This window comes from Diabrotica virgifera, chromosome 2, assembly GCF_917563875.1.
Source record: "Diabrotica virgifera virgifera chromosome 2, PGI_DIABVI_V3a".
Lineage (NCBI taxonomy): Eukaryota > Metazoa > Arthropoda > Insecta > Coleoptera > Chrysomelidae > Diabrotica > Diabrotica virgifera.
The window spans coordinates 108,567,404-108,593,693 of NC_065444.1; the positions used below are offsets into that span (position 1 = coordinate 108,567,404).

Here is a 26,290-nt window from a genome sequence, read left to right on the forward strand (position 1 = left end):
AGTCATGAATCCTATCACGCATGTTTATTGTAGTTCCTCCATGTGCTTTTTCCCTTTGATGTTTTGTTATGTGCACTTTGTATTTTGTTATACTGAGACACATACTTTGTGTTATATATAATCTTCTTCTTCTTTTTATTATGTAGACATGAGTCTGTCTGTTTTTCAATGTGCCTCCAGTAAGTTCTCATTCCATCTATTTCGTGGTCTTCTCACTGATCGTCTTCTTATTGGCGAACCGTCTCTCGCCGTCCTTACTACTCTATTTGTTGTCATTCGGCTTATGTGCTCGTTCCATTTTACTGTTTATAGTTATATAATATCTGCTGTTATATATAATAATACATAATATACAGTGGTGCACCTAGAATTTTCATCTGGGCGGGGGGTGGGTGGTTGGCTTTGGTACCGAAATTTTTTTGTATTGTTTGTGAAAGACCAGTTACATTTTCTTACTATTCTTTATTTATTTTTTATATGCCCTGGGAGGGGTTTTAACCCCCAAACCCCCCGGGTTCGCCACTGACATACCTTGTGAAATATGAAACACATACTTTGTGATATACAGTAAGCTTCAAACGAGTTCAAAGGGTTTGGTAATGTGCATCATAAGTTGTTGCTTACGCAAGTTCCACACTACACGCGAAGTTGAACGAGGTAGGCTAATACGATAGTGTAGAGAGGATAGACTTATTTCGTCGTTGAACGAGTGTGTAGTGACTTTCTCCGGAACTTCGGACTTTGGTCAACTTTTCCGAGTACTTCGTCGAGTAACTTTGCGAGTAGTCTGGAGGAGCCTTTACAGATAGCACCTCTAGCTTCATTTACTCTATTCCTATCCTCACCTCCAAGAAGTGTGATGTTGGTTCTTGGTCAGGTGCACTCTGATTATGAGCAACCCCACTGGATATTGAGTGACCAATCCTAGTAGAACGTAGGATCAGGACAGACTAGGAAACAAAAACGGTCCCCCAAATAGGGGATAATCCAGTGATTGCCAGTATAAGTAACTCCCCTCTAACTGGCCAACAGTTTCGGTCAGTTGAGCGGTTAACTGAAGTGGCCACTCTTTTGTTCTGAGATTGAGAGTCGGTCTCAAAGGCGCATGAATTATTAGTATTACAGTGTTATGTTCCGCTAGTCTGTATTCTCGGCATTTGTAACCTTGCTTAGAGTTCACCCTAGGGTGTTCTAAGTGACCCCATTGCGACTTACCTATGTGCATCTATTAATCTGTCTCAGTTGGAGACAGATTAAGTTCTTAGAAAGTCCTCACATTAATTTCGCTTACACAGTGGAAGATCTCATAATTTTCTGCTTCGAATACAGAGGTATTTTCTCCTATACTTAGAACTAAGAACGGAATGTTTGGCTTATACAGAACAGTGTTTCCAAAACTCTCAGGCACGTCTTACTTATAGACTGCCGATATACGATTCACTCTTGATACGATAGAAGCGGCACCGGTGCGCTTCTATCGTCCATAAGAAATACGTGGCCCTATCTACGAAATGTTCCGTTTTTAACGTGAAACGCTCTATAGTGGAATAAAAATGTTTACATTTCCACCACTACTGAATATTGCTACCCTATTTCTACACAATCATGTATTCAACCTCTGGATAATTATTGTGCTGGCACTGTATCATGTATAGTGTATCATCTCTAACGTTGTAATTTTGATTTTTTGATTGATTCATAGATGTTATCAAATTCACCCCCGATATCGAATAATTCACCCAACATCACCATTCATGATCTACTGTTTACGAGATGTTGCAGTACAATTCCAGTAGAGAATCCAACTCTATACGCATTATGTCCATAACCTATCGGACTTTCAACCAATATACCATCTCTAATGTGCCCATCAAGCCGTTTTTCACAATGTACTATCTATGTTATACCGGGTGTCCACTTATATTTTCCCCCATTTTAACTGCCTATAACTTCTAAACGGCTCAAGATAGAAATATGCGGTTTTCGCTGAAATGTTTTGTTTTAGTAAAAGTTTTGTCTGAATGGACTGAATTTTTTATATCGCTTTCAAATACGAAAAGAAAAATGTCGGATTTTTGAAAACAACGTTGTTGACTTTTTTTAATGGAACACCCAGTATATTTTTTTGTAAATTGAAAGAAAGGTCATTCATCTATCCAGCGATATAAAGTTTTTCAAAATCGGTTGTCAAATCACTGAGTAATTAATTTTTAAAATAAGAGGTGCAACGTTGATATCACATACCTAAATAACATAACTAAGCAAATTGATATTATGTTACATATGTGATTTCCACATTGCATCTCTCATTTTAAAAATTAATTGCTCAGTCATTTGGCCACCGATTTTTAAAAAATTGATATCGTTGGATAGGGAAATGACCGTTTTTTATGTCGCTTTTAAATAAAAAATGGCGGATTTTTGGAAAAAAAACGTTGTTGACTTTTTTTATTAAAACACCCAGTATATTTTTTGTAGCTTGAAAAAACGGTCATTTACCTATCCAGCGATATTAAATTTTTTAAAATCGGTTGTCAAGTGACTGAGCAAATAATTTTTAAAATGAAAGATGCAATATGGAAATCACATAACATAATATCATTTTGCTTAGTTATGTTATTTAGGTATGTGATATCCACATTGCACCGCTCATTTTAAAAATTAATTACTCAGTGATTTGACAACCGATTTTGAAAAACTTTTTATCGCTGGATAGGTGAATGACCTTTATTTCAATTTACAAAAAATATACTGGGTGTTCCATTAAAAAAAGTCAACAACGTTTTTTTCAAAAATCCGCCATTTTTCTTTTCGTACTTGAAAGCGATATAAAAAATTCAATCCATTCAGACAAAACTTTTACTAAAATAAAACATTTCATCGAAAACCGCATATTTATATCTTAAGCCGTTTAGAAGTTATAGGCAGTTAAAATGGGGGAAAATATAAGTGGACACCCGGTATTGTATTTTTAAACAAAATTAAACAATATTTTAGGTTAGAAGCCCTTGCAAGGACGTGGTTCAAAAATGTAAATGGAATAATGAGGAGTTTGATTGTTGTTCATATTTCAAAGAAATTGATACAGAACTTGGACGATGTTATGGACTTAATTCATTACAAACAAGGTAAATAATAATTTTTTCTACGAGCGTGCAAAAATGTCTACTTTTGTACGCGTGCGCACGCGTTTTAGTTTAGAAAGTTTTACTTTTCCGGATTACTTTTCCGCACTACTTTTCCGCATTACTTTTCCGCACTGAATTTAGATATTTTAATATGGCCTTAAAATAATTATAATACATGCAATAAACTAATATTTAGATATTATTTAAGTATGTACTAATTTATTTCAAATGTATTTTATTGTGTTCATGTTTTAATGAAATTAACGCGACAATTCGATCAAATAAAATTATTTTGACATAATATTCGAAAGTCAAATCAGTAGACAATAACAGTGGTTTTAAATCGTCGTCATGGAAACCACGATCGTTGTCATGCTAACCAATTATGCTGAAAGTTTGGTTTTGACAACCTTGTCAAAGAATTAATTTGTGTATGTATTTTCATATTAATTAAATTAATTGATTAAGATTTGGTCATTTTTTAAAGACTCATAGAAAAAATATTGTTCCTAACTCTTGCAGAAAGTCTCTTTTCCGCACTGGACTGCTTGCCGAACTCCCGCTTCGCTTCGTTCGGCAAACTGCAGTCTTTATTATGACTTTCTGCACTTGTTAGGAAAATAACTATTGTAACTAATACATATTTGTAATACATACGTAAACGATTATATTGAACGGTTTATTCACAGTTGTTATTCCCTATTTAGAATTTACTTATCCAAAAGATCAATTTTAATAATAGCAAAAAGCGAACCACGAAAACTGAAAATCAGATAAATAAGTTGGATCAACTCTTTATTATTGTAGTATAATTTAGATAATTGATATATATGCTGGGTCATAAAAAGTATGGTGTAATTAAAGAAACAAGTCTTCATAAACTCCTCAATCTGTTTCTAAAACGTAATCTAGAAACATGTAGGTACTAACTATTGATAAAGTAATGAAAAAGGAGAAACTAATTTCTCACTAAGATCGCCTAATATATTATGTGAAATACGAATCATAAAAGGTAATATGGTCAACAAGTTAGAAGCCTTCGAGGTATGGTCTTATGTCATGGTTCACCGCATTTCAAATATAGAAGTGTTAAACAGAATTGGTCAAGTCGATAACGACTTAACAAAAAATTACAAAAAAGAGAAAACTTTAGTCATCATCCATCCTCTTCATCCTGTTTCCAACACCATCTATCTTGTGCCGCTCTCATCCAGTTTTTATTTAGTCTTCTTAAATTATTATCAGTCCATCTTATGGATGGTCGACCGTAGCTTCTCTTGTCTTCCCTTGGTCTCTATTCCAATAACCTCTTTGTCCATCGCCCATCTGTTATTCTTTCAATGTGTCCTGTCCATCTCCATTTTAGTCTGGCTATCCTTTTGATGACGTCAGTCACCTTGGTTCTTTTCCTGATCTCTTTGTTTTTAATCTGTCTCGCAGGGTTATTCCGAACATGAATTCTTCTCTGTGTGACGCTCAGTTTAGTAGCCGAGGCTTTTGTTAATATAAGTGTTTCTGCTCTGTATGTCAAGACTAGTAGGACGCACTGATCAAATACCTTTCTCTTTAGGCATGTGGGCAGCTCACTTTTAAAAGTTTCTATCAGTTTTCCATATGTTGCCCACCCAAATCCGAATCTTCTCTTCAATTTATGAGTCTGATTATCCCTGCCAATCATAATTTCATGTCCCAGGTATTTATATCTATCTACGAGTTCTATTTCATTTTGTTTTCGAGATGTTTATGTTTAAACCTACATTTTCTATAGCCGTAACGAGTTCCTCTTGCCATACCTAGATCCTCAGCTATTATTACTATATCATCGGCGAAACGTAAGTTGTCTAGAAAACTTCTTTGGTCATAATATAATGAGACTAGCTGACTAGGTAGTAGCTGACTACTCTAAGGTAGTACGAACTTAGAATAAAAACCTTAAAATAAAAAAGGCTTTGTTAAATAATTAGCTGAGTTCTTTTCTATACAGGGTGAGAAAAGTTTAAATATGGATTTTAATTTTCGCAATAATTTTGTAGGTTTTCAGATTCTTTATTTAAACATTTTCGGCGTGATGATTGCTAATTTAGACTCTATTTTACCATTACTAATAGAGGGCGCTAGTTACACTTGTATTTAGTAAATCGAAACTCTCGATTTTAGTTTTATACGCTCTGAGCTTCGCTGGTGTCGCTATTGGCGGATTACTAATTCAACTTTCACCGGTAATTTTTAAATTTATTATTTAATTGTTATCGCTTAATATTTACAACGCTAAAAAGTAATTAAATTGTAATAGACTTTTTTAAGATTTTGCTAATCATTTTGACGTTCTATTGATGAAATATTAATTTCTTACTTCGGATACTTTCACAAGTATCGTGTAGATGGCGCTAACATTAATAGATATTACATATTACGGAACATTAAAAAAAAACGTAAATTCAGTATTTAAAACGTAAGTATATTTAAGGTAAAAATATATACCACAGCTTTGACCAACTAATATTTTTTATAATTAATGTTTTTAATTTTAATTTTAAATTAACCACTTTAAAATTTATGTCAAATTTCCGGTAAACGTTTACAGACTTGCCACTACTGGCGCTCGCGAATTTATAAATATCCCCTCTACGTACGAGCTCACAGCGTATAACTAATGTGTATCTATTTATACCAACTGTTTTAGTTTTTTGTGTATAATATTTTATGAATGAATTTTTTTCCGATATCGTTTCTAGGGAGAAAAATGCACCTAAATGCAAAATGGTGTCAAACAAAAAATCTGGTCCCGGTAATTTGTATTTAAATATTAAAGGATTAACAAACGTAAGATTATTATCATTATTAATAGCTGTAGTAATGGGACACATTTTTTTAAAAATTTTTTAGCTTTATGTTTTGGGTCCATTGGAAATACCATCTTTATCGAGCTTACTGGCGGATGTAATAGCTTTAGCACCTAACTTATACTACAGAAGATATTTTTCGATAAAGGAAATTGACAACCAGCCGGAGGTTAGTTACTAATTATTTATTTAATGATCTCAATGTTTCTTTAGTTATTTTGTGAATTAAACTATTCACTCAAAAAAATTTAGTTCGTAATATTGATTAACAGTGATTATTGAATAGTATTTCGTTGTAACAATTTAATTTGTTGTTTCAACGAACTTTTGGACATTGACGAATGTATTTGATTATTGTCACAATGATTGAATAATAATTGTGAAAATAACTAGAGTACATTAATCAATAACACTCAATTTATTCAGCCAATAACTTAGTTTCTATATTTAATAAATAATGTTAATTGTGGCAGCAACTCACTTTCTTGATTTCGTACATGACAAGCAATTACCTTGGTTTATCGTGACAACGTACAGATTTCATTAAAACAATGTACAAATGTTGTTAATATAGAGTAATATATGATTATTGTAAATATATTAACTGATTGTTGAGACAACAAATGCATTAATCAATCTACCACTGCGTTTAATACCCACAATCAATGCGTTCATTGTGACAATAATCGTAGTTGTTGAGACAATAAATGTTTTGCTTGACCATTTGAAATGTAACGGCTTTTCCTTATCGTGATACCCCTAGCTTCTCTGTGTTTAAAAAAGATTTCTTTGTTAAACAATGCTGTTACCTCTACCGAAGTGCCGGATATTTCGTTTCCAAGTGTAGTCCGTAGTAGAAGGAAGTTTTAGTGTGTTTGTTATCGTGAAACATTTTGAAAATTTAAACGAAAAATAAAATATTACAGTCTTATCGAGGGTCTGAAGTCCATGAGAACTTCTATAATAGCCCAGTCGGGATAGCATTTGACCTTGCATTAGGAGCTGCCCCAAATTTTAATTTTCTAGTCTTTAGGGAGGGTCATTATTAGTAAAAATTTAAAATCTCGACTGAATTCCACCGTTGCGTTAGCCGCCATCTTGATTTTAAACGAGAACCGTTTTTGCTCAATATCTCCGCCATTTTCAATTTTTTGACAAAAAGTGTATAAACTGAAATTGTTGAAAATACGATTTTCTCTAATTTCATTTATTATAATTTTTTTCGTGCGGTCGATATTTTCCGAGTTATGAGGGGAAAATAGTGACAGTTGTAGCATAATTATTTATTATTGAATTATCTCGTTTATTATTAGTTTTACAACAAATATATACCTATACAAAAATGAAGATAATTAAATTTTGTACAATTTTAATTCCATTCATTTTTTTGATAAAATCAATATTTAAGGTAGTGCGTATGTGGTAAAGGTGCGAGCGTAAGACCTGATTGATTTTGTAGCAATTGTTTTTGTTCAATATCTCCGCCATTTTCAACTTTTCGACTAAAAGTGTAAGAACTGAAATTGTTGCAATTACGATTTACTACAATTTTTCGAGAGAACCAGTGATGGGTCTATAAGGGGGGGAAATGGGAAAATTCCCCCAAGAGGGTCCAAAATTAAAAAAAAATTGTTGAAATATCACGATATATTAGCTGACATAAAACTTAAAATATCGACCGACAAATTCAACCAATAAAACCCGCTAGCTAATAAAATTAAGTGAACTTAATGCATATAATGTCTTTTTATGTCTTTTATATACTTGTTTGGTTGACGTTTCATTGGAAGTTTCAAAAATTGTATAAAATATAATTCTCTTTATTTTTGTTTATGTACAATTATGTCGTAAAGTTAATAATAAATGAGACAATTCAATAATTATGCTTCCCCTCCGCTTCCATTATTTTCCCCCTTAACTCGGAGAATATTGATCGTATAAAAAAATTGTGCCAAAGAAATTGTAGGAAATTGCATTTCCAACAATTTTCTTTTTTACCATTTATGTCGAAAAGTTGAAAATGGCGGAGATATTAATCAACAACAGTTCTCATTTAAAATCAATATGGCGGCTAATGCAACCGCGGAATTCAGTCGAGATTTTTTATTTACACTACTATTGATCTCTCCTAAAGGATATAATTATAAAATTTGGGGCAGCTCTGAAACAAAATTCAATTCAATAATTATGCTCCCCCCACAACTTTTTACTATTTTCCCGTGTAACTAGGAAAATACCAACCGCATGAAAAAAATTGTTAAAAAGAAATTGTAGGAAATTATATTTTGAACAATTTTAGTTGAAAATGGCGTAGATATTGAACAAAAACAATTGCTATAAAATCAATCCGGTCTTACGCTCGCGCCATTACCGCTTACGTACTACCTTAAATATTAATTTTAGCAAAAAAATTAAAGAAATCAAAATTGTGTAGAATTGAATTCTCTTCATTTTTGTATAGGTACATATTTGTTGTAAAACTAATAATAAACGAGATTATTCAATAATTCAATAATTATGCTCCAACTGTCACTATTTTCCCCTCATAACTCGGAAAATATCGAAGCACAAAAAAAATTATAATAAATGAAATTATAGAAAATCGCATTTTCAACAATTTCAGTTTCTACACTTTTTGTCAAAAAATTCAAAATGGCGGAGAAATTGAGCAAAAACGGTTCTCGTTTAAAATCAAGATGGCGGCTAAAGCAACAGGTGGAATTCAGTCGAGATTTTAAATTTATACTAATATTAACCCTCCCTAAAGATTAGAAAAATAAAGTTTGGGGCAGCTCCTAATGCAAGGTTAGGCCTGTTATTCGTCTAACCCGACTGGACTATAATGATTATTTTAACAGGTCACAGGGATGAAAAAGAGAAAATTTAGTATGATTTTTAATTTCAAATATACCATTCAAAAGAAACTTTTTGTTTATTCTAAGGGACTTTCTGCCCTCGGTAATAATGTAATCTTTTATTCTGCGTTTAAATTTTTCAAAAATACTTATTAGTTTTCTCAGGATTCCAAAAAAATTAATGCGTTTCAAAAGAATTCGATCGAAATTTTGCACCTGCGCTCCCAAGAAGGATTAAAGTGTTATACATTTTTGGAATCACTATTTTAAACGCTTTTAAATGAGCTGTCACATGACGTACTTTCCCATTAAAAAAATCAAAGTTACGCCTGTCACCTGAAGAGGGATCGTGTAAAGTTCGAAACATTGATGTTATAATTAAAGACTGGATTATATGCAAAATGCATATGCATATATATGCTGCATATTTCTCATGTTTTTCATAAATGCATATGCCTTGCATATTTGGAGATTTAAGAGCATATAAATGCATATTTTGATGGGAATTTACTCTACCCCATTTAAAAATAAGGTATATATTAGTAACATCAACATCCATTAAAATAAAATGTGAAAGTAAATATTTTGCTGTTAAGCTCCTTTGTTGTTGTACCCATAAACATAATGGGCGTTATTTATAGCTGCAGGTATCATTATCCGGATATTTAAGATTTATAGACTTCTCAGAATTTACAAATTACCTAAGTAAATACCGATTATATTTTGAATAACATTACAAATATTACCTGTACTTTCTGCTGGTGTCGGCCAACTATGAATTATTCTGGGAAAACCAACCAAAACGAAATTTTAAGGCAGCGTTGCCAATTTAGCTTATTTTATGCTAGATTTGGCATATTTTTGTGTTGTTTAGCTTATTTATTTCTTGTTTAGCATATAGCATATTTTCTAGCATATTAAATAATATAAAAATTATTTAGTAAAAATCGAAAATCTTCTAATTCAGAACAAATTTTTATGTTGGCCTTACAATTACTAAAACAACTTAGGAACTCTCTCACAGGAACTTGAAACTGATATCAGTGAGTCAAATCTGATTCCTAACAAAAAATGTTTAACCATTCACACATACACACCTACATCAGCAAATCCCTTCGCCTTCAATAATGTTTATATTAGTACTTATGTCTGTGGACCATGAGATTACTATTAACTACAGGATCATGTTTCAGCATTTTTTAAAACAAATAATTTATCTGTACTGGGTTATGCTTGCTATAGGGATTTTTTATTAGTTGATAATGGAATACCTACTGTTGAACTGATCATTCCATCATTCTTGTGAGGTTTGGCAAATACTATATTGGTCGAGTTGGCAACACTGTTTTAAGGGTAGGATAGATTATTTTATTTTATGAATGGTTAGTCTTAAATCAATCGCCGATTATTCAACTTTTGTGATTGCAAGTTATTGACTATACTGTGTAAAAAAATCATTTTATTATTATTGTGAAAATGCCTAAAGTAGCAAGGGAAAAATCAAGTCTTCTCAGAAGTTGGATTGGAAGTAACAATCATCTAAAAGTTATCGACAGTGAAAGTATGTTTTGCACCATTTGTGATAAAAAGGTAAGTTCTCCACTTCAATAGATTTTTAAACTTATCAAACTTCTTTGCACATCTATGTGTCTGTCTATTCTAAAATGACAAACCGTCCCATTTCTTCAAAAACTGTTTTTTAAAGTTCGCAACGGTTTGGCTTATACAGAGCGAGGTGTTGAGAGTGGCCCACCCTGTATACTACGGTACACTGACTGTACTTTATTGTTTGACGATTTCAATTTCACTTTGAGAAATAAAAAAAAATTGGGGGAGGTTTAAAAAGTTTGATCATTTTAATGTAGGTATCTATTTACGAAAACATCTAAAACATCATTATCATTATATTCCAGATTCCATGTCAAAAGAAATTCCAAGTAGTTCAACACATAAAAACTTCACTTCACCAAACTAAGCTATCAAAAAATGATAATAAACCTCGCCAGCAGATTCTACAGAACAGTTTGCAGATTCAGAATACGTCAGTTGGGCAAGAAACCTTTGCAAAGGATTTATGCCATTTTTTTTTGAACTGCAATATCCCTCTGCACAAGTTAGAACATAAATCGTGTCAAAACTTTTTAAAAACTTATTGCAAGATTAAAGATAAACCAGCTCAAATACCAAGTTCTTCAACTCTTCGGAAAAAATATGTCAGTGCATGTTACAAAGATGTGATGACGAGTATTAAAAATCAGTTAAAAGCCGATTATCTTTGGATTTCCGTCGACGAAACAACGGATACAAAGGGTCGACAAATTGCGAATCTAATTGTTGGAGTTCTTAACGACTCTGGCGATTTTAAAAACTCATACTTAATTAGTGTAAAATGTTTGGAAAAAACAAACTATGCTACAATAGCTAGATTTGTTAACGAATCCCTAACAAATTTTTTTTTACCTGATCAAGTACCATTTGAAAAAATATTATTAATGCTTAGTGATGCCGCCTCATATATGATGAAAGCTGCATCCAATCTTAAAATCTTTTTCCCTAATTTAATTCACTGTACATGTTTGGCGCACGGCCTAAACAGAGTTGCAGAGAAAGTTAGAATTGAATTTCCCAATGTAAACACCTTAATAAATAATGTAAAAAAAGTATTTCTGAAAGCACCACTACGTGTACAGGTATATAGGGAGATGCTTCCCGATATTCCTTTACCACCAGAACCAGTATTAACCAGATGGGGAACTTGGCTTAAAAGTGCTATATTTTTATCTGAACACTACGACGACATCAAAAGCGTTATTTCAAGTTTTGATCCGACTTGTACCGCTATTGATAACTGTCAAAATATTTTTAAAGAAAAGTCTATTAAAAATCAATTGTTGTATATAAAATCGAATTTCGATATCATTGAAAGTTCAATTACAAAATTAGAGGCTCAAAATTTATGTCTTCACAATAGTATGTCTATTGTTGATTCGGTTAAACAGAAAATAACAAATCTGAATGGGGAAATTGGAGTAAAAATTAAAGATAAACTTGATGACGTTTTAAACAAAAATGAGGGTTTCACTTTATTGCGTTCAATAAATAATATAATCAATTTTGGAAACTTCGATGAAAATATTAATATGGATCCGTCTCTAATAGCAAAGTTTAAATATGCCCCAATTACATCTTGTGACGTTGAGAGATCTTTTTCTGCCTATAAACAAATATTAACAGATAGAAGACATAATATTAGTTTAGAAAATATGAATCAATATATGATTATTTATTGTAACAATAAAAATATGTAAATTTGTTTTATTGTACTCTTTTTATAATATTAGTTTAGAAAATATGAATCAATATTGTAACAATAAAAATATGTACATTTATTTTATTGTACTCTTATTTATCTTGTGGTCAAAATAAAATATTTTGCCGTTTTATTTGTCACAAAACCTGAAGTTAAAAAAATATATTAAGAAATAATAATACAATTTGGTTTAAATTCAAACCTATTTATTTATTTTTATTATTTTTTATTTATTTATGTATTTAACGTAAACCATAAAATTATTCATATAAAAATAAGTGCATATATAAATGCATATTTGCATGTTAATTGTGCATATTCAGCTTGTTTTAAAATGCATATTGCATGCATATTTTAGACATTTTTTAGTGCATATTTTCCAGTCTCTAGTTATAATATACTTTGATTATTTTAAAAATCGACCTGTCCGAGCGGTTTGCTTACGTGCTAAAAATAAATAAGTTAATAAGGGGGTGGGGGGAGTGTAACACTTATTCCAGTGCACTGTATAAGTGAAATCATATGAGAAATCACACAGTGTAAAGTCCATTAGGTTAAGGACAAAAAAGGGGGATTTAAAAAATTATTATTAATCAATTAATATCATATATCGGGCTAATGCATTCAGTAATTATTGATATAAAATACGTTCATAGTATGAATGAACGAAACTGATTGTAAGAATGAATAGAATTGCTTGTAAGAAAAACCGTATTTATTGTGGGAATGAACGGAATTAATTGTAACAATAAATGGAAATAGTTGTAGAAATAAACGAAATACGTTAGGAGAAATAACACTGTTATTGACACAACGAAGAGTCTTCGTCGGTCAATTAACGACGTTGTTGTTTCAATAAATAGTGTTCGTTGGCTCAGTGAATATAGTTCGTAATATCAATAAATAGTGTTCGTTGACTAAGTGAACAGAGTTCGTAATACCAATAAACTGATATTATGGTATACATAATGAATGTTCATCCATTCAATAAACGTAATACATTGGCTCAACTAACGAAAATAATGAATTGATGAACATCGCTTTGTTGTTCCAATAAAACCAAGAATTGGACAAATTTTAAGTATTGCGTTTGTTGTCTGAATTAACATTTTTATTGATATTACGTACCTTTTTCTTTGAGTGTTGGTTTAAAAATGTAGGTGCATTTAAATCAAAGCGAACACAAACAAACGAACGAATTCAGTATTTAAAATTATTGTATTTGTACAGCGGAACGAAGAATTATCCTCTCCTGGGCCGCATACGGTATACTCAGAGACGTATTCAAAAGTAGTGAGTGATCTTTCAATCTGTTTGAAACGGATAGTCTAACCAATACGTTTTGCCGGTTATGACCTATGGTGCTGATGCGATGCCACATTATGCGTTTTGACCGGGTGCGTTTCCACCGCATCCATTCAAAACGCATAGTGTGACAGGTTGGTCCGGTTGCGTTGAAAACGGATGTATTTCCACTGCATCCCATCAAAACGCATAATGTGCCATCGCACTTTCATTAACAACCGCATCTGCTCAGTGCGATGCCACATTAAGCCGATGCCACATTATGCATTTTGACCGGATGCGTTGAAAACTCATCCGTTTCCAACGCAACCGGACCGACCTGTCACACTATGCGTTTAGTCTGGTGCAGTTTGTAAGCGCGTAGCGATGACTCAAAACGCATCCGTTTCCAACGCAACCAGACCGATCTGTCACACTACGCGTTTTCACCGGATGCGGCGGAAACGCATCCGGTCAAAACGCATAATCTGACATCGGCCTTATGGGTTTTGACCGGATGCGTTTCCACCGCATCCAGTCAAAACGCATAGTGTGACAGGTCGGTCCGGTTGCGTTAGAAACGGATAATATGACATCATGGCGCTAAGAAGCTAAGAATTGCTCAACGTAAGATGGAGAGGTCGATGATTGGTGTGTCATTGCGGGACCATATAACAAACGAAGAACTACGATTGAGAACAGGAGTGACAGATGTTGTATATCAGGTGGCTAAACTTAAATGGAACTGGGCCGATCGTGTCGTGTGGCCCGGGTGACAGATTGGCGATGGACAAAGAGGTTGTCCGAGGTTGGCCGATAAAAGAAGTAGAGCAAGACCACCCACGCGATGGACGGACGATATAAAAAGAATGACCACTAATTGTACTCTAAGGCCATTATTAGACTAGGTAACTGGTGACGCAACTAGTGGCGCAACTGGTGGAGCAACTAGTGGCTCCACCAAATTAAAGCACACAAAATATTATGGGCAACTGGTGGCGCAACCAGTTACCGTAGTCTAATAGGTCTCATTTACTTAAATGCCCCGTGACGTAATAAGTCACTGGTGGAGCAACTTGGTGGCGTCACCAGTTGCCTAGTATAATACTGGCCTAAGCGCCCAGGACAGAAGACAGTGGAGGGAAATAGGGGAGGCCTATATCTAGCAGTGGATGCAAATGGCTGATTGATGATGACAGTGAATCAAGCACGACCCAACGAATTCGTTCGAGTTCGGACATGTTCCAACCGATGTCGGTAAATCAGCGAATTATGAAGGTGCATTTAAATTAAAGCAAACACAAACGAACGAACGAAAGAAGAAGTGGGAAATAAGCAGGAGACATTTTTTGGTGGTCTGTGTGTAAATTTGTATCAGCCCAAGTCTCTGACCATGCAGGGATATGCTGAAGTAACTCTTAAAGATTCGATTGATTGGCGTTTAAATACCTCGGAGCGATAACAAAGCTTTCGCAGAAATCCTAAACATTTGCTATGTATATAAATATGTTATAATAATTGAATTATTTAGTTCTGTATATTTCGTAATACAGTAAAACCTGTGTTAACGGCCACCTGTCAAAACCGGCCACCTTAACTAGCCGGCCAGTTTCAAAGTTCCCCAAACCAAAATTTGTGGACTACAAAACCTGGTATTAGCGGCCACCTTTTTATATCGGCCAATAGTTCTGTCATTTTTAGTGACCGTTATTGACAGGTTTTACTGTATCATCGTTTATATTATATACACTTCTCCTTTTAGGTAAAATACGTGAGTATCGACCAAAGGAAATGTCGTTTTCCTGATGAGTCAGATTTAGACGTATCCAGATATTACAGTTACAGTGCTTGTTGTGTTCAATGTCGTAAAAAAGCACAGTTAGAAAAATGTGGATGCATACACCATCTTATGCCAAATACATGTAAGTTTGAAGAATTATAATACTCTACTTCACATAAACATTACCATCACCATCCCAATAATTACTTAAAATACATTAAGTTCTATTCCGATATAATTCGAACCCCAATCCTCTCGCATCAAAAAGGAAATGCTGTAAATGTGTCTCTATTTTGCGTTTCGCAGTCACTTTGCAGTGCGAACAGCATATCCCCATATTTAAATCTTATGGAACCTTGCAGCTCAGTGTTGCCGGTTTTAAGTAAACGAATTTAAGGTCCGTCTAAATAGAATATTCCAGAAGTCCAAAACATCTTGATTTGAAACTCTTGTTCGTATTATTTTTAATTAATTCGTAGGTAGGAGGGGCCGGCGTAGCTAAGCGGTAGTGTGCTTGGCTCGCGTGCCGGTGGTCCGGAGTTCAAATCCTACCGCCGGCAAGAACAACTAGACATTTTTAAAATGTTTATAGGCCCCAGGTCGACTCAGCCTGAATAAAATGAGTACCTTGGGTAAAACCAGGGGTAATAATAGGCGGTTGAAGCGTAGCACTGGCCCTGTTACCTTTCTTGTATACCGTAGGCCCTAGATATAGCAGACTACCCTGCTATACTCCCAAAGCCACGTGAGCGGTATAAAACGGGAGACTATTATTATTATTAATTCATAGATAGGTACTATGGTAGGGGAGCCCAAGCGGGGATTTTTGCAGTTACACGAGCGCGTCAGATTATCATATGGGGAGAAACCTGGTACGCTGCAGATGTACCTCTACCATATATTGGCTCTTAACACACGGGAGTTCGTTAAGGGGGGCCCGAAAAAAAAATCTATCCTTAAAAAAACTCGAAATTGTCAGATTAAGATAAGGTAAGTACATGCAAAAGAGTGTATATTTTAAAAATCAGACGATTTGAGCCGGGCGTAAGGAAATGGGTGAGTCCCAAAGTTTCACAAGAAAGAAGCGAATATTTCGCGAAATGAATGACAGATCGAAAAACTAAAAAATAAGTGCTCAATATTTTTTAAAAATATATCGAATGATACCAAACACGACTTCCCACGGAGAGGGGTGGGGGGTAAATTTAATATTTTAAATACGAACCCCGCGATATTTCGCGAAATGAACATCAAATCGAAAAACTGTAAAATATACTTATTTAATATTTTTAAAAAATCTATCGAATGGCACCAAACACGCCCCCCATGGAGGTGAGGTGGGGGTTACTTTAAAATCTTAAATAGGAGCCCCCATTTTTATTGCAGATTTGGATTCCTTACGAAAAAATAAGTAACTTTTATTCGAAACATTTTTTCGAATTATGCATAGATGGCGTTATAGTCGGAAAAAACGATTGTTGGAAATGGAAAATTAAATTAAAAAATGGCAAGCGCCCACTAAAATGGAAAATGTTACTTAACTTTTTTTGGTTTTAGGACCTACTATTCATAACCCAATAGGTCTCCAAAGCGCTCGAGTGACTGCACATTTAGCATACTTTGCTCCCCTACCATATAAAAGATATTTATACGATATTAACGCTGATGTTTACTTCCTAGAACAGAAAAATATCAATTGCTTAAAATATATCTCTTGGCAACAGACTGTTTTTCGTAAGAGTCTGTACTGAAAGGTGACCGTGAAACGGAGGATAGCATCATCATTTCATCATTCCATTTACCTTTATCCTCTATGGGCTACGATTTTGGGTCATAACAATTTAAATCTTCTTTACCGAAATGTCTTACCTAAGCTTTCCCCCTCCCCTCAGCGCCACCACTAAACTTCGTTTAATACAATCATTTTTAATTTTATGAATTTTTGTAACCCTACTCATACATGTAAGTATTCTTACTTCGACCACTTACACTCGTTGTTCCTCTTTCTTTTTAGTGTCCATTTTTGTAAAAATTTTGTTTCACTTTTATTGGAATCTTTTTGTCACAGCACACCTCATGGTTCCTTTTACTTCATCTATATCACCTTAAATCCACTCAGCACTTCATTTCACCATCCAAAGTTAAAATTTTATTTGTAGTAACTCTATTTTTAGTTAGTCAAGAGAGGCAGGGACTAAAATCAGAATTGTTATACTCTACACAGGTGCTCTGATGAGGCTAAGTTAAAGCCGAAATACGTATAAGAGGATAGTAGTGGCCATGTTCTGTAATCAAATCGGATTCGAAATACTATTTTCTTGTCCTAATGTAAGTTTGAAAAAAAATTCCTGAAGAGCTTCTTTCCAATGTTTCAGTTAGTTTTGTCTAAATCACTTTCAGTATTTCCTTCACATTCTACTGTGGTGTTAGATTTCCACTGCTTTAGCTCATCTGATTTTCTATGTTCAGTTTCTAAGAGAAAGACAGATTGTCCTTTTTAGTTTGTTGTATAACTTAACACATTCAAACTTAATCTAGGTCGGGTTGATTACTACATTACAAAACGGTATTAGCAATTTTATATAACTAATTGATTTTTGTTTATTTACATTCGTATTGAGGGGGTAGGCGCAAAATCTAGATCCAATGGTAGTTAAATTCATTGGTTTTGTTCAAACTCTGAGAAAACTAATAAATGTGTTTGAAAAATTTAAACGCAGAATGAAAGACTAGATTATTACCGAGGACCGAAAGTCTTTTAGAATAAACAAAAATTCTTTTTGAATGAAATATTTTAAATTCAAAATTACACTATTTCTCTTTTTTTTACACCTGTAACTTATTAAAATAATCACTATAGAAGTTTTCAGGGAATTTCGGCCCTTTGTCTTTCATTCTGCTTTTAAATTTTTCAAAAATATTTATAAGATTTCTCAGGATTCGAAAAAAAATGAATGCATTTAAATAGCATTGGACCAAGATTTTACGCCTACTTAAATATGCGAATTGCGTTGTTTACACAAGATCACCTATACGTAAATCTTTTATTAATGAAAAACTTATAAGTAAAAATTTTATTTTGTTTTTAGCATTTGAATATCAATGTACATTGGAAGGTATAAAATGTTTAAATGAGTATTATAACGAAATATCTGTACTTAAAGCATCTTGGTCAAATAGAACTGGACTAGTATGTGGATGTTTACCTAGTTGCAATGAAATTGAATTATCAGTTATTAGAGACGACAAAGTGGGGTAATTTGGGATACCAGTAAATTAGATAGTTATGTATATAATTTTAATTTGTTTTAGAATCACCAATGATTTTGCAGTAGTGGAATTGACCCTAGAAAGACTACCAACTGAACGATTTAAACGAAACGTTGTAAGAGGAAAATTGGATTTAGTTGGTATGATATAACTACAGTTATGTACTATTGTGATCTACTTTGATTAATTAATAAATGAATTATCTCATTAATCAAACCAATCAAACATAAATAAATTGTAAATGTCAGGGCTAAATTATACTATTAATACTTACTTTCGTGGCTTCAAAAGATTTCTCAGTGGCTTCCTAATAGGGATAGATAAAAGAGAATAAAATAATACACGACTTATGAATTTCAATTAGAAATTATAAAAGTCGTTTATTTTATAAAACAAAAATAAATGTTTAATATTGCAAATTTTATTTATTCTTCTATCTTTATTTTATCTAACAATTATGAAAATAGGAATCTTATTTCTTTTTGTCTCCAAATTTGTTTTTTTAAATAATTAACTATGAATCTCTACCTCTGCTATACAGGATGTTCTACCTGTTCAAATTTTTTTGATATAAAAAAAAATTATTTTATCAATACTATTGTATACAAAAAAAAAACAACTATATGATTTATAAGTAACAATATTGATTGAGGTTTGATGATTTTATACTAGTGAAATGTGTAGTTCAATATGCACTGTGGTATTTAATACGCAAAACCATACACATTCATGTCTCAACAAAAAAATTAAAACTGACCTTTGCTGATGATTCGACAATGTCTTCACACAACACACGTTTCCTTCTTTGCTGGTGTTGCGATCCAAAAAAACTCGTCGACGTTTTCCTGTAATGTCCCTGTTCCTCTGCAAACTCGTTCTCCCTTTCCTCACTATGCCTCGTACAGTACTCTTTCCGGCTTTCTCCTGATGCCGTATTCCAACTTTTTGAAACACTTAAACAAACACTGGATACTTTAGACTCAAGGAGTTATATCATCTCTCGACTTGGCCTATTACTCGTTCCACGATATGATGCTTTTCACTTTTCCAAAAAACCAACCGGCGTTTTACTTTTTTATACACTACCCTCAAAACTGGACTCTTCCTTTCGATCCAACAAAACAGACTGACCCACTTTCCTCATTCATTCTCATTCTTCCAAATCGTTCCTCTCCAGAATTAATTTTCCAACCAATCAAAACACTTTCAATCATGTCGTATTTACCAAAAAAACTCTTTCCGTTTTCTAAACATGTCTTTATGGATTTCCAAGAAAAAAAATATTTTAAGGTATATTTTAACTATCTATTATGCACCGTGCGGCTAATGAATTACCTACCCGCATATCTTGAAAAACTTAATGACCTATTATATTGTCCGTGGTTTTGATAAACAGTTCAAAGAACACTTTCTTAAACCAGCACCCTAATTGATTACTTAAAATGCATTGTTCATGGGGCTAGTACACAATTCTGCGAAAACACTTTCTTAAAAACTAGCTATAACTATTTTTACAAAATTTGTCTTATACAGGGTGTTCAAAATTTATAGGCTCGTGGTTGAGAAATATGAAAATTTTTATTTTAATTTGAATTTTAAATATAAATAAAGTCTTTTATTTCTCATGTCAAATAGGAATATAACAGTACATATGTTATAGTCACACTCCGAAGTTCCAAAACTCCTAGGTTTGACTAGGCAATCCTCAGGTCTGACTAACGTTCTTAGTCAAACCCCGAAATAAATTCCATTGACGGCCTTTGACTGAAGTGATTTTAGTCAAACCTAGGAGTGCCTAACTTTTCAGTCAAACGTCAAAGGAAAAATAATCTGTTTCGGGCTTTGACTAGGCGATCCTAGAAGTGACTGACAGACTCGGTCAAACGTCGCGCGTCGATCTGCTGTACTGTACACTGCCAGATTCATTAACAATGTTTCTTCCGATAGAGGAAGAATTGGAAATCTCTGCCAATTCATCTGGTGGGAAGCAATATGATACAGATGATACTATTAAGTGGCAACTTTCTCATTAATTGCTGGAATTTTAGAATTATTTAACTATTCATTTGAATAATGTTTCTTTTCAACTTGCGGACTAAATAAATTGTTTTACTATACAGCGCACTATACTGCGTACGTACCATTATTGCTCTTGCTTTGCCTAGAAACTTAAAAAATTTTGTCTTCCTTTTAAAATTTTATTTTAGGTTGTCAAAGATATGAAATAGGAATGTCATGTCAACTGTGATATCAGATACTACAATAGGAGAAAAAACTAAATATTACCATACTGAAAAGTCCCCTGGACAGTCCTTACTAAGAGAGGAAGAAAATTGTTCAATAATGGAGATTACTTCTTCGATGTGGTTTGTTGTGTTCAGCAAAAAGAGAGCTTTGGCGTACATACGTGCAGAATTTGTAATCACGTTGTACATACTGAGTGCGCCTACATCAGACTTCGTGTTCAGGCAAATGTTATGAAACAATTAACTGGATAAAATTTTTCGGCCAATTAGGGACGTAAAAACTGTAACCATACCTATTCTTAGCTTTGATAGAGCTAAAGGAGATGCTCGAAATATTTTGGGTATCATACAAGTAGCATAAAACCGTTGACAGTTTATACAGAGTAGGGATGAAACACGGAAAAATAAACACACTTTTTACGAGGAATCAAATACAGGAATGCAAAAAGAATTTTTTTAATTAGGAAGATGTGTCCGACGCAGGTTCGGCCCCAGGGGTGGGCGAACTAGACGGCCGCCCAGGCGGTAAATTTAGGCGCGGCAAATTTTATAGGACAGCCAATTTTTGAAATTGAAGAAATAATAAATTATGTTTTTAATTTGATAAAAAATCAATATTATGAACAAGAGCGGCAAAAATGCAACTGTAAAAACGAGAATTAAATAAGTGAAACAATAAAAATTACAAGGTTCATTCGACGGGAAATCGACAACACCACTTTCTTCATCGCATAATAATAGTGCAATAGTGGGATCAGAACTAAATTAAATTCACTGAAATTCACTTAAAAAAATAAATTTACTGAAATAGGATATGTATAATAATTGGAAACATATGGCTGAAACTTTGTCCAGCCACGCTAAGTCTCCAGCTCATTTACAGTCACAGCGACAGTGTAGAACTAACAATTAGACTAGAATCGGGCAAAACCATAGACGAAGAAACACAAAAAGTTCCAAATTCAGAAACTCGTCATTAGAAAAATGTAATAGAACGACTTATATCAATAATACAGTTCTTAGCACAATAGTGTCTTCCATTGAGGGGCGATTCTGATAAACTTTTACATCACAACAATGGTAATTTTTAAAAGCTTGTTGAGCTCTTGGGAAAATTTGATTCTGCTTTACAAGAGCACATTAGGAGAACAACGAACAACGAATGTTAATAACAAGCAACATCACTACTTGGGAAAAAGGATTCAAAAAGAAATTAATCAACTCCTTCATGACCAAATCAAAAATAAAATTTTAAACTTTTTGAAATCAGCAAAGTATTATAGCATAATTTTAGACTGTACACCTGATATTTCTGGGGTGGAGAACAAATGACTATTGTTGTACGTTTTGTCATTTAGGTTCCTGTTCACAAAGTGTTAAAATTGCAGAACATTTTCTTGGATTTGTGCCTTTACTGTAAACCACTGGCTTGGGACTTACAGAAGTTATTTTGCAAGAACTGAATGAACGGAGAAAACCTTTGTAAGATATTAGAGAACAAGGGTATGATAATGGGGCAAACATGAAAGTGAAGAACTTTTTGTCCCATGTTCTAGCCATTCACCCAACTTAGTCATAAACAAAGCTGCTAAAGCCGAACAGTTTGCAGTTTCTTCCTTTTACTTGTGTAGTGACAAAAATTTAAAACTTTTTCTCAGCATCTGTTCATCGTTGGACTATACTGATAAATCATATTTATAGCATAACATTGAAACCTTTGTCCGCAACTAGATGGGAACTAGATGAGAATTGATGCAATTACTTCGATCAGATACCAAATTGAAGAAATCTACGATGCTGTTGTAGAAATCACTGTCAATAAAAACAACGTTAAAATGGTTTAAAATAAAATCCGTGATTTTACTTTTCTTTGCTCTGTGGTAATATGGCACGACATTTTACTTCACATCAACGTAGTCCGCAAATTCCTGCAGAGTATTGATATTAAAATTCCAGGGCTATTTGACAGACGCAAAAGAGACGCATGATTTATCAGATAAATGTTTTAAGCTGTGTGATGCTTTAACTTTTGATGAGTCAAAAGATCTAAATTATGCTGATCTAAAAGATCAACTCAAAGTACTTTCCAACTTTACACGATTGTGAAGCCCAAGAGTTACTTGCCCAAGAGTCTAGAGACCCTGAAAATGATTAGAGAGTATGATTTTGATTTCGCACCCAACGTTAGTGTTGCTTTGAGGATTTTATTAACCCTAGCAGTGACAGTGGCCTCTGGAGAGTAAAGCTTTTTCTATCTCTCACTAATAAAAAATTACATAAGATCATTTATGTCACAGGAACGTTTGAGTGCTCTAGCGACAATCTCTATTGAACATGAAATAGCTGAGTCCTTGGATCTTGGAGATATTAAAAGACTTTTCCCGTGCCAAAGATAAGAAGAGTTCTACTTACTTAAACATGTAAGTGTGTCACTATGGATATGGATATTGAGTTTTTGGATATTAAAACATGTTAATACATAATAATGTATTAAAATCTCATGAAAATATTGCAAATTATGTGTTTTTAAGCGTGTATTGTTCAATTAAAGTAGAAAATGGCATATTAAATAATTTAGCAAAAATCACACATCAATAAAAATAAAATCTTAAAGATCGCTGAAGTAACGTGGTGAGTCATGGGTCTACTAAGGAGGGGGGCGGCGGTCGCCGATCTTGCCCAGGGCGACAAATACTTAAACATGTAAGTGTGTCACTATGGATATGGATATTGAGTTTTTGGATATTAAAACATGTTAATACATAATAATGTATTAAAATCTCATGAAAATATTGCAAATTATGTGTTTTTCCACGGGCGAGAAATTGACGCTAGCAGTAGCCGGAAAAATACGGCAGCAGCACAGCTGTAAAATCTTGGCTCCACGAGAACGACATGCATAGCGCTGCATCTGGCCGAATCTTGGTTTGTAGTGGTTCCATGCAGGGTCGGCGATAAAGGGCCTGCGATGGATGCACTATTTTTTTAACAATTGCAACGGCACGTGTTAATCTTACAACAAAAGGAATTTTTAGAAGTGACAATCCCTATATAAAATTTAGGTATAAACTGGTAGGTTCTCTACCCTTATATTCAAGGACAAAACTATCATATCTAGAGATTTTAAAACAAAATTAAATATTGGGAATTTTGAGCTATTTGTTGATTTATTTAATGAGTATCTATAGTTACAACTGAAATTTCATTATACATCAAAGTTATATGGGCACACTTTTGTAAAATATGCAAAATGATACATCTTTGCGTTGTTTTGTATAGAAAATATCCAATTTGCATATTTGCCAAATCTACTTAAAGGTAGATAATATACAGGGTGTTTGGTAAAGAATGGGCCTGGGAACGGGCCTGAGCCTGGGAAGAACCTTAGATTCCTTACATTAAAATATGTAGGTCGATTAGTAAACTTACCTTAGTATCGATAGTTGATAATAACTGAAATACAGGATGTCAACGTTAAGCTTTTATTTTATTAAGGAGACTAAGTTTTCACTCTAATGGCATATAAAACAACATATTCTACACCCCACCAGAATAAAAACAATGGGAACCTTCTCTGGTTACACCTCCAAGTCATGCGGCTTGCAAATTGTAGAAGCCTCGGAGGTGTAACCAGAGAAGGTTCCCATTATTTTCATTCTGGTGGGGTGTAGAATAGCATTATGTTGTTTTATATGCCATTAGAGTGAAAACTTAGTCTTTTTGCTAGCAGTTGCCGCTAGGGCATCTATGCCATTTCGTTCGTTGCGAGACTGCACGCTGGGGTTTGTTTTGGTTGGATCAGACAGAGCAGCATATGTGCCTCCTGATGAGAGACTAATAAGTTTCGAAACGGGTAGAGGTGCTTGCAGCACTCTCTGATTGGACTAGAATATGGTTCGGCTGTATTTTCGTTTTGCAATGAAATTGAAAATGGTTATTCATTATTTTTGTTTTATTTTATTCTTGAATATTTCCTAACAGGCATGGGATAATAACACGAAATTTGGTAAGCGGGGGTTTTTTGGTAAGGGGGGTTAAACAAGGTATACTACATTAATCTCGATTATATTGATAACTGATAAAAAAGAAGAATTTTTTGAAATAATGAAAGAACTGTATTGTATACAGATAGATCGAGCGCTATAGTGACACCCTTCCTTATTAACTTATTTATTTTTAGCATGTAGGCAAAACGCTCAGACAGGTCGAATTTTAAAATAATCAGAGTATATTATATCATCAATGTTTCGAATTTTACGCGATACCTCTTCAGGTGACAGGCATAAATTTGATTTTTTTAAATGGGAAAGTACATCATGTGACACCTCATTTAAAAGCTTTTGAAATACTGATTACAAAAATGTATAATACTTTAATCCTTTTTGAAAGCGTAGATGCAAAATTTTGATCTAATTCTTTTTAAATGCATTCATTTTTTTTCCAATCCTGAGAAGACTAATAAATATTTTTGAAAAATTTAAACGCAGATTTAAATATTACAGTATTATCGAGGGTCAAAAGCCCCTAAGAACATCTATAATGTTTATTTTAATAAGTCACAGGGGTAAAAAAAAAGAGAAAATATAGTCCGATTTTTAATTTCAAATATATCATTCAAATGAAACTTCTTGTTTATTCTAAGGACTTTCAGCCCTCCGTATTAATGTAATCTTTCATTCTGTGTTTAAATTTTTCAAAAATACTTATTGGTTTTCTCAGGATTTGAAAATAATGAATGCGTTTAAAAATGTTTTGGTCAAAATTTTGCGCCTACGATCTCAAATAGGATTAAAGTATTATCAATTTTTGTAATCAGTATTTCAAAAGCTTTTAAATGAGGTGTCACATGATGTACTTTCCCATTTAAAAAAATCAAAGTTATGCCTGTCACCTGAAGAGGCATCGCGTAAAGTTCGAAACATTGATGCTATAATGTACTATGATTATTTTAAAAATCGACCTGTCCCAGTGCTTTGCTTTAGTGCTAAAAATAAATAAGTTAATAAGGAGGTAACACTTATTCGAGCGCACTGTATGTATTACATTTTATATTTGATTATCATAAATGCATAACCAATACCTACAATACTTACAAATTAAAAGCTATTAAAAGGTAATTAGAAGGATTACGATGCCCCGGATTCAAATCGACCATCTAAATATTTTGACCCTTCTTAATTTAGATATATTTATGGGACTCAATTTACCTCCGCCCCCTGTTAATTACTGTAAAAATAGGTCTGGACTTATCCATCTGCGACATGACCTTGACGACGCATCTTTTACCGATCTTGAGCGATAGTTTACAGCATCGTGGAGCCGCCCAGTATTATCGCTGTTGGTTTCATTTATCACTCTTCATTTTACTGCTACTGCTAGCGTCAATTTCTCGCCCGTGGAGCCGTAAGGCAGGGCCTGAGTCCGACGTTCAGCTGTCTCTAAAAAAATCAGTGCAAATGATTCTAAAGAGGGACCAGCCTTTATAAAATGCTACTGCAATAAAAAATACTCTTCAAAATTATGTAAATATAAAGGTCTAACTCTAACGTATATTGTGCAATTCTAAGTGTTATA

General features: G+C 33.5%; 1 protein-coding gene across 1 annotated transcript in view; it reads left to right on the forward strand.

Moving 5' to 3' along the window:
* LOC114324510 (sodium channel protein Nach) overlaps window positions 1-26,290 on the forward strand; it is a 63,086-nt gene that overhangs the window by 27,968 nt on the left and 8,828 nt on the right. The window contains exons 4-9 of the mRNA XM_028272369.2: window positions 2,998-3,128; window positions 5,864-5,951; window positions 6,015-6,140; window positions 15,183-15,342; window positions 18,290-18,455; window positions 18,513-18,610. Coding sequence (XP_028128170.2) covers window positions 2,998-3,128; window positions 5,864-5,951; window positions 6,015-6,140; window positions 15,183-15,342; window positions 18,290-18,455; window positions 18,513-18,610 — 769 coding nt within the window. The remainder of the gene's footprint in view (window positions 1-2,997; window positions 3,129-5,863; window positions 5,952-6,014; window positions 6,141-15,182; window positions 15,343-18,289; window positions 18,456-18,512; window positions 18,611-26,290) is intronic.